The sequence below is a fragment of the Microcebus murinus genome, chromosome X (genome assembly GCF_040939455.1).
Source record: "Microcebus murinus isolate Inina chromosome X, M.murinus_Inina_mat1.0, whole genome shotgun sequence".
Lineage (NCBI taxonomy): Eukaryota > Metazoa > Chordata > Mammalia > Primates > Cheirogaleidae > Microcebus > Microcebus murinus.
Genome location: NC_134136.1, coordinates 98,965,161 through 98,975,605, shown reverse-complemented (window position 1 = coordinate 98,975,605; position 10,445 = coordinate 98,965,161). Strand labels below are relative to the sequence as shown.

The 10,445-nt window shown below is 36.2% G+C and overlaps 1 protein-coding gene across 3 annotated transcripts in view; it reads right to left on the bottom strand.

The window, feature by feature from the left end:
* Positions 1-395: 395 nt before the first annotated feature.
* The window catches only part of ZFX (zinc finger protein X-linked), a 48,147-nt gene continuing 38,097 nt past the window's right edge, over positions 396-10,445 (bottom strand). For all 3 annotated transcript variants that reach the window (XM_012784589.2, XM_012784587.3, XM_012784592.2), the window contains exons 4-8: positions 8,420-8,569; positions 8,051-8,194; positions 7,527-7,679; positions 6,859-6,999; positions 396-6,008 (exon numbers count right to left, since the gene is read on the bottom strand). In XM_012784589.2, the coding sequence (XP_012640043.1) occupies positions 4,825-6,008; positions 6,859-6,999; positions 7,527-7,679; positions 8,051-8,194; positions 8,420-8,569 (1,772 nt within the window). In that variant the 3' untranslated portion in view covers positions 396-4,824. The remainder of the gene's footprint in view (positions 6,009-6,858; positions 7,000-7,526; positions 7,680-8,050; positions 8,195-8,419; positions 8,570-10,445) is intronic.

Here is a 10,445-nt window from a genome sequence, read left to right as displayed (position 1 = left end):
TTCAGCAGCCAAGTCTCCTAGTGGCTTTACAATATCAGCAGGTCACTATAATGCCAAATCCTTTGTGTTCACCAAGACCAGCAATACAAGTAACACAGGAGACCAATTGAACAGGAGAAACCAAGTAAAGGGAAATAATTCTTGATTTTGACCTCAAACTTGATGGACTAAGTATTTCCATCTCGGCGGTCTGAAAATTATTTTAAAATCCAAGTAGGTATAGATGGTATGCCTATATGCCAACAGTGACGATGGGTCCCTTGGTGCTAGAATTGCAGAACTACCGAAAGGGTCACATTACTTCCAGTTTGAAACGACCTGGGGACTTACGATGTAAGCCTCCTCATTTCCGTGTATGTGTGTGTATCTTGCCTATAGCCAACACTCCACTAGGGTAACTTAAAACAAAATAGGAATTTATTTACAACAATAGCAAAGATGTCAAAAATAACAGGAACAATATATAACAAATCCAAGAATTATTTTATGAAAAAGGCAAACAATATATACACGAAACAAAAGGTAAAACAAAATCCATAGGGCAAAACTTAATTTTGACCTTAAACAGCTGTAGAATGTGGTAAAATGATTTTGGGGGTACAAATTACTTAAGTAACCCTGGCCGATTAAACACACATACACACAGATACACACACGCGCACGCGTGTTACAGTCCTTCTCTCTTACTTTGCTGAATTTTCCTCTGAACTGTTTTTCTTTGAGGAATGTAACTATGGGGGGCCATACAAGATTTAGGAAGTGCAGGCTATTTACATGTGCACTAAAGATATTATTTATTGACTGGCAGGCTCACACTTTAAAAAGGGCAAGCTGAAGGTATAAACTGCCTGGGTCCTACTTTATTTTCACTGCTCATTTCTGGTTTTTTGTTTTGTTTTTGTGTTCTTCTCATTTTACCACACAAAACGTTGCACCAGTCATCTTGTAAGCTCCTCAAGTGCTCTAGAAGTGTTTCCCAACCCTGAGCATGCATCAGAATCACTTGGAAAACATGTTAAAACAAAAATGGCTGGGTCCCACACCCAGTTTTCCCAATCAGTGGGACTGGAGTGGGACTGAGAATTTGCATCTTTTTTAAAAAGTCCCAAGTGATGATGCTGCCATTGCTGCCAGGCCACACCTTGAAAACCACTGCTCTTAAGTATCACCTCTTTTAAGATATTTATTGGCCATGCTTTTCCTTACATGAATCCTAGAAATTGTGGGAAGTGAAATTGTTAATACCAAGATTCCCAGAGAACATAGTAGCACGTTATGTGACTGGTTGGGATCAAAGACTAGTTTGGCATCATTATTTGTCGGATTTTCCATTACAACTAAGTTTTTCAACATGCTATAGTTTTCTGATTTATGGCTCTGGGCAGTGGACATTCACCACATCCTCTTGATCATTTACCTCAAATTTTGATTGTTTTCAACTATTAGGCAAACACTTGTTCGTTCATACAGTTAAACTGCAGAATCTCATCTTTAAAATCAAAGATGGCAGGACTCACTCTCTTTTCACTCCCGGTAACTTTTACCTAATGTCCGAAGTTTACCATGGCAATGACCATTCTCTAATATGTCAGTGTCTACTAGTGTCCTCCAAATGGCACAAATGGGTAACTCGAGGACAGAGCTTCTACTGTGGAGGTGGTGGCAATTCCCACTGATTAAATGTGCTGTGAATTGATCCTGAAATGAACTTTAAGTGCTCTCAAAAACCACTTTATGCATGGGTAATTTATCTCAGAGGAATTGGAGATGCTAATAAAACAAATCCTTTATGAAGATAAAAGAAAAAAGTGAATTTCAAGGACATGCTCATCAAAGGACTCACCAATCACCTCTTAACTTCTCTGAAATATTACTTGCAAATTCACAGGACTGAAATATTATCAGTATTTGCATCTGAGTCACAAAATTCAAAGCAATCAAGCATTTTGCATTACGCTGCTGCATAAAAGGAATTAAGAAATGGGGGGATGAAAATAATCCACTGCTTTTGATGTTTATTAAGTTTACAAAAACTGTACATTTCTTTTTCTTAAGAAAAAGCTTTAACTTAGTACTGGTATCAAATAGACTAAACATTCATTAACAGGAAAATATTCTGATTTTTATTTTTGCACGTTATTCTCAAGTACACAATTACAATAATGTCACACATCCCTATATGATTTTCTTTTTAGGTATTTTACTTTTTTTACAAAGTGTACAGAGAGAGGGACATACAATATTTAATAGGATATTTCTACAGAACAATAACTTATATTATGTCCTTGTAAAAATCTGTACCTCTTTAAAACATTTAACTGAAACATCCATTTTTTTTAGCTTTGCTAATCAAAATTGTTTTAAGAATTAAAACTAGGTTGTAACTAATGTCAGTACATAACAAGTGACTACAATTTCATTTTCTCTTTATACAGACAAATACATTTTATCATATTCACTTGACCAAACCCTTAAATACCTTTTAAAGGTTTCAATATTGTGCTTTAAAAAGAAAAGAACTGTGTATGATTCCAGAGTATGTAAGAGAAATATAAAGTGTGTAAAGTGTTGTGTTCTTTATCTTTCAGTTTATTTAAAAAAATATAGTTAAATGACCCAATCATTTATATTTTCTGTATTAACTTACAGGATGTTTTAAAATTAATAAATTTCCATTTTCGTTTAAGTGTTTTCTTTTATATTATTTCTGGGAAAAATAAAAATTAAGGGAGATTTTAAAGGTTCTCACAAAAAAACAGACAGAGCTTTCAAGAATAGCAGGGCAATGAATCACACAAGTGTAAGTACTTTAAAGGAAAAAAAAGAGAAGCACATTATGGGGGCCAAGAGGATACAGGAATTCCCAATGGGATAGGCTAGGAAAACCCATGCCTTGGCTTTGACTGACATTTAGGCTGCAGCTCACACCAGCCTAAAGCATTTGATTTTAGAACTAGACTAAATCAATCTAGCACTTCAGAGGCTTGCCAAACATCGAATATTTCGATTACTAGCCCAAAAATATAACTCTTGAATACAAAAATCGATGGCAAAGAGAAAGATGAAAGGTAAAACTCTAACAAGCCAAAGGGAACGGAGCACCATAAGGTGGTGGCAAGGCAGCTATCAAGTGGGAAGAAAATTTCTAAATCTCCCACATTGTGCCAGATACATATGGGCCAATAGCCAATTTAAGGGATCCCCCAAACTGTTTCTGTTCTCCAAGATTCAACTTAACATTACCAAATTCTAATCAACCAACTTCGTTTCACGAATTTATGACTCCGATTCAGACCTATTTGTTTAAAAATGCCAACTCTCAAAGACAAAACTATGAAAGACTTGGTGATGTTCCCAATAAGGCCTCAGACTTTCCTTATGCGCTTAAAACATGACTTTATCTTCTAATCAAAGCCAACTTGAGGTTAAGCTTTTAAAGTTTGCTAACTGTGACTCAGAAATAACAAAGCAGGCTGAACTTGCCACGTGTAAGTCGTAATTAGCACCCATTCTCTGGTCCACAGAGCCATAGCTTCCTCTCTGTCCCCCTCACTTGGTGAGACAGAGTTGTCTCAGAGAGAACTGTGAGAGTTATGTCTGGATACTCATTAGTTTTTCAGAAAAATATAAAGGCATGGAGCTGAAATTGTACGAAAACATTCTATCTAGAAACATCTTAACTTCTATTTTTTAATTACCAAAGATATTTAAAAGAAAATACCTTTACTCTTCAAAAATACTAGTGTCCTTATTTTCCTTCTAATTCTTCACCTGAGTAGTCTCTCTGAAGAGCATGACTTACAAAATGCTCTCTCATGCATCCCTGGATCTTTCCATGTTATTGTAAATTTAATACTTTTCATTATAGATTTTAAACAACTACTACTTGGGGTTGTGTGTATAAATATGTAAAATAAGCAATACACACAGATACATGTTATATATATATATGTATATATATAATTCAGGGTACATTTACATATATAAAGTTGCAAAAGATCCTATAAGCCACGAGTTACCTCTAGGAGATTCCAAAACGCAGTCCTCAATAAGTCTCATTTGTAGCACACAACCATTCCAAGACAAAGCAGCACGAACAGAATAATCAAAATACAACAGGATCAAGCAAAATTGTTCAATAAGGTTTTCTAAGTTTGCTACACTGACAAAAGGTGTACATAGTCCAAAGAAAGCCAAAAGAAGTATATTTTGTCTGCTAAACAAAATGAGAAGTAAACACGAACCCAGCCACTGTTCTTTACTCAGCAATGCCAGGGACGCAAAAGCTCAAATGGAAACTTTCATTGTCATATAGTCTGAAAATATTAAGACAAGTAAATGACTCCGTTATGATAATTAGACCTGACCAAAAAATCTCCCGTTTATGTTAGTAGATGTCTCTGACAATTTTATTGTGAGAAATTTATGGGAAACAAAATGAGTCAACATGAATACTTTCAGAGTTACCAATCTAAGGTTACCTTAAGTTAAATGGTCTTAGAAGAGTACCATCAAGGTAAGCAAGGTAAATATTTAAATAAATATAAAACTTCTAGAATAGAAAACTTCAGTATAGAATCAGGGATTACTTTATTAAAAGCAACTAGCTTGTTGCCGTTTTCCCCATTTATTAAACAAACTGAATAGAATTCAGAACACACTATTGAACAAAATGTAAAAAAAAAGTCAACTAGAAGCAATAATTCTATTTGTACACAGCATAAATCAATATACAGTATATTGTATGTGAACGAGACTGATTGGCTTTAAGATGAATTTTCTACTTCAAGGCCAACATCTCTATAAATGTCTATAGAAGTACTGTTAGGGCAGGCCAACTTCTTTATGATGTCGCATTATGTGCTGGTTCTTTTCTGAAGGTCGTCGGAACCCTTTCTTGCAGTACTCACACCGGTGAGGATAGTCTTTTGTATGAATGGAAATAACGTGCCGCTTAAAGCCTGAGGCGTCTGTAGTGCTATACTCACAGTACTCACACTGATACACTTTCCTGCCACTATGTGTCTTCATATGCTTTTTAAGCTCATTCTGTTGCCTAAATCCCTTTCTACATCTCTTACACCTAAATGGAAGATCCTTGGTGTGAACCGAGAGAATATGGCGACTTAGAACAAATGGATCTGCAATCTTAAAGTCACAATGTCTACACTGGTGCATTTTTTTACCCTTGTGGGCAGCCACGTGTTTCTTGAGTTCTGAAGGCCTATGAAAGCCTTTATCACACATGTCACACTTATGGGGGTAGTCCTTTGTGTGAACTGAAATTATGTGTCGTTTCAAATCACTTGAGTTCGAACTCTTGTGGTCACAATGCAAACACTGGTGTGTTTTGCTTTCTTGGTGGATAAGAGCATGTTGCTGCACCTCTTTGGTATCTGAGAAAGTCAGAAGACAAATGTCACACTTGAATGGCATCTCTTTACTATGCTTAGTTTTAACGTGTGTTTTCAAGTTAGAAGAGTCTGCAGACCTATATTCGCAGTACTGGCATTGGTATGGTTTCTCCCCGGTATGGATTCGCATGTGCTTTTTGAGCTCTGACGGGTGACGAAAACCTTTACCGCACTCCACACAAATATGAGGAAAGTTCTTGCTGTGGACTGCCAAAAGGTGGCGATTCAATAACCCTTGTTCAGCTGTCTCATATTCACAGAATTTACACTTGTGCATTTTGTTGGCTCCTTTTTCCTTATGCACCATTTTGTGAGTAAATAAAGCCCCAGCATGAGAGAAATGCTTCCCACACTCATCGCATTCAATGGCCTTCTCTGCCTTGCTGGTCAGCTTGTGGCTCTCCAGGTGGTTGTGTAAACTTATCTTCTTGTTGGTAGTGTAGTCACAGTCAGTACAGCGGTACTTCTTCTTGGTAAGGTGTTCAGGATGGTTTTTCATGTGCCTTTTCAAAAAACCTCTCGACTTAAACTTCTTCCCACAAATCATGCAAGGATAGACAGTCAAAGGATGTCCATCAGGGCCAATAATTATTGCTAAGGAAGGAAAGGAAAGAAGTGTGAGTCATCAGACCAAGATCTTTCTGGTTTCTTCAAGCACTTGAAGTGTATATTCTGACCACTGTTGGCCAAGGACTCCTAAGTTAGGCTATTTGCTACTTAACATTTCTTTTACCATTTTTCAACATGAGAGACACAGCAACCTAGTCATAAGGAGAAACTGGTCTGGAAACTTCATTCAATAGTACTATACCAACCTTACTCCCTCCAGTTTAAAAATATTAATGAATAAATATGTAACTTCTATCAAGTAGTGATTAAAGCTATAGCAATTTAGAAATTGGTGAAAATTTATTCATAAAAATAAAGTTTTGTAATCAAAATTTCTGCTAGTTATTCCAAAAAACATAATTTATGTTAATTTTCAGTAAAGCTTAAATATACCCATACAATTTTTAATATGCTAATCATTATACAAGAATAGACAGGAATATGTCATATGAACTGAAGTACTTATCCTGCTGCTCTGTAAATTATGCCTGCTTTATGCTGACATAATTAGAATCTCTAAATATATTAACTTATTTATTTAAAAAGTTAATGCTTATAACATATTTGAGGGACTTCTTTTCATTTCCACATAAAAAAATCACTCGAGTCTTGAATTTTTTAATCCACATTTGATCCATCTCCTGTTTCTTTTTATCTAAGGAAATCATTCATGAATATCACTGAATTCTGAAAATTATATTTTCAAATTCAATACACAAAAGCTACATGTGGTCTAGCAGCTAAAATGCCATCATGACACCCCTGTGGATACATGCTAGAGTTTCATCTGAGAGCTCGCAGAGCACGCTGCGCCGTGGAACTCGTGCGCCCTCACCTGTTTGGTACTGCCTGGAATCAGGTCTTCTCCTTTTCTTTGGTTTTTGTTTAGCCAGTCTGCCGAGGCCAGCAGACTCATCTATGTGCAAGAGGGCACTTGCAGTGCCATTCCGGTTTTCAATTCCATCAGAATTATTACCTAACAATGCGTATTAAAAAACAAAATTATACAGTATTATAAATTCTAAAGAATTAGGAGTTCTTTATTAACTATTAACAACGAAAAGCCATGATACTCATGAATGACAGAAATTCCCCATTGTAGGTAATGGGTTTTATGAGCACATTTATTATAGAACATAGGTAACACCTAGTTTCCAAAGCCAAAAAACACATGTCAGCATTTTGCCCATGGCCTCCCTTGTTGTCTCCCAAAACTGTAAAGTCATGGGCCAGATATAATAAAGATGAAAAATTTCAGCTTGAAAGCCTGTGTACTTCTTACAGTACTTCCTTCTACATAATATACACATGAAGGAAATTCCTATTAAAAATAAAGACAAAAAGACTTTATAATCTTCCTCTACTCTTATTTAAATCAAATAATCCTTACAGGGTACTGGAATTCCAGATTCTGAAACCTAAGACCACAGAAATCCTTTTTCAATCATGAATTCATGTTCAAGAACCAACTCAATCAGTCCTAAGAACTGCTGGCCGACTTACCATAAGCTGCTGCCCATGCAATCGGCATGAAGGTTTTGATTTCATTGTCATCCATTTGCTGCTCGTGCACGGCAGCGGCTGCAGCTGCGGCTGCAGCATCCTCCTCTCCTACGATCACTTCCATATAAACTTCATCAGCAATTTCGGCAACATCTAAATAGAAAGTTATAAAAACTTTTGTGAGCAGGTTTGAGATCATGGGAAAGATGTTTTTATTTGAATTCAGTTAATAGACAAAAACGAAAGAAGGTCCAAACATTACATACCCAGAACACAGTTTTCATGTAGTAAGCACTCAATAAATATTTGTTGAATGAATCATTAACTTCTTGGCTTTCATCACCATAATTTGGTTTTAAAACAACATTCTCAGCATATAGAAAGAGTCACTGATGTTTCCCTTGGAATATGGTAGCACAGTAATCTCTAAAATAATGCTACTTATTTCCCCCAAATACTGGACATTAAGGGAAAAAAAGCTACAGAAACATAAATTTTCTCCCACAAAATGGCCATCTACTTACTTAAATCTTCATCTTCTTGTTGAGAGTCATTGACAGTCATATAAACCATTTTTTCCCTGGGAACACGAATACTGCTGCTCTGCTCAAGCAGTTCAACTCCATGATCATTCTCAGGCTCACTCTCCACAATGTCTACTGTTCCACCTATCAGGGAAGAAGATAGCTCCATCAATTTATTTGAAAACTTCATTCCCACCTGTTTCTTTTTATATACTTTTCACAAACTTTTCTATTACTACATTAGAATTCTTGTATGAAAGTTATCTTCCAAAAAGATTTCAAATGTTCTCAATCTAAATAACCCAAAAGTAATCAGGTTGAAGCAGCATTTGGATGAAGATTTATAATGTGCTAATGGTTTCCTCTTACCTAAGTCATCCTCTCCAGGGTCAGCTTTAAAAATGTACACTTTGATGACTTCAGGGCAAGTGCCATCCACTTTACAAGGATCAATTTCTGACTCTGCATCTATGGTCATTCCGGAGGAACCGTCGTGTTCTATTTTGCCAGCATCATCCACTAAAAAGGAAGGAAACATGTCACAAATAATAATAGCAAATACTTAAATAAAATGTTACCATTTTCAAAAGTCCTTTTTAAAAATATAATCTATAACTTGATTCACATAAAATTGGATGTTACCTAGACAAGTAGAAAGATTCAATAAATACATTTCTAAAGACTTCTAAAAATGGGATCAAATAAGTGAAAAATACTATACATAGAGAAAACTCCTGATAGCCTAGAAAACTATAAGTAACAAAATAATAGACTCAGCCTTTGCTAAGCCATTAGGTAGAAGCATTCCTACATTAAAGATATTCTTTTATTTATTTTAATTTATTTATTTTTGAGACAGGGTCTCACTCTGTTGCCTGGGCTAGAGTGCAGTGGTATCATCATAGCTCAATGTAACCTCAAACTCCTGGGCTCAAATGATCTGCCTGCCTCAGCCTCCAGAGTAGTTAGGATTACTGACACATGCTACCACACTCAGGTAAATTTTTCTATTTTTTGTAGAGACCGGGCCGCACTATGTTGCTCAAGCTGGTCTCAAACTCCTGGCCTAAAGCAATCCTCCTGCCTCAGCCTCCCAAAGTGCTAGGATTACAGGCGTGAGCTACTGTGCCTGGCCAACAATATTCTTTTAATACTTAAAGTGAAGAGCTTAAGGGAATGTCCTACTAGTAAAATTAAAAAATACAATCTTCATATAAATATTTCATAAGCACTACTTCATGGCCATGATTCTTGAGCATCATTTGATCTATTTTCATTAGAATAACGCATTTAAAAATAATCAAATCACGACTGCCAGAAAGGTGCACTTCATTGAGATGGTCAATGGAAATTCTAATTCAATCTGCTTAAACTTAAAACTAGTTTGAGACCAGCCCGAGCAATCATGAGACCCCGTCGTGGCACGTGCCTATAGTCCCGGCTACTGGGGAGGCTGAGGCAAGAGGATTGCTTGAGCCCAGGAGTTTGAGGCTGCAGTGAGCCATGATGTACTCTACTGTATTCTACCCAGGGCAACAGAGCAAGACACGGTCTTAGAAAAAAACAAAACAAAAAAACACTATACCCACACATGATCTATATATATACATAATATACACATATAACTTTAGTTTATGACAGTAATGAGTCTAGGTCCTTGCTGGCAAATGCAGCAATATGTGAATTCAAACATATTTTCATATTCCCACTGCCCTCCTTAATGAAGGTAGCCTATGTTTAAAAAAAGAAAAGAAAAGAAAACAGAGGTATACATGATTTCCAATAGTAGAAACTCAGGGGCTATACAACAAAGATTACATTTTTTTTAAAGCTTTATAAAAGTAGCCAAGGAAATAAGTATGCTATTAGGCATAAGACTTGGAAAATAAAACAAGAAGAATTATGCCTTAAAATAACAGACTCTGGATTTAAATAAATATCAAAAATATAATCCCCATATAATGTAACTTTACATTACACATCACTTATGGGCACTGACTGCTATCTCTAGCACAACAGAAAGTGTGGCCAAGAATGATGAAAACTTATCACCCAGTACAATTTAATTTATCACAAAAGTTGGATTTATCAAGGTTGAGTCCATTAGAAAAACACTAAAGGAATGTTCTCTCTGCTGTAGACCCAGCTGGCCTGTCTGGCACAGCGAAGATCCACCAGAGCAGAGTAGGACCGAGGTCCAGAAAAGAAGGCTCCTTTAGCTTGCCTTTAATATCCCCCAACAAGTCTTTTCATTTCCCCTTTTCCCTTTTAGTTCCCTTTCTGATGTTCCTCTGCTGGATATATTTGTTTTCCTTTTGGTTGGGCATTTATGTTTTATTCAATTCAGCAAAGAGTAAATCACAGCTATATATTAGGCTCTAGGTTAGTGGAGATA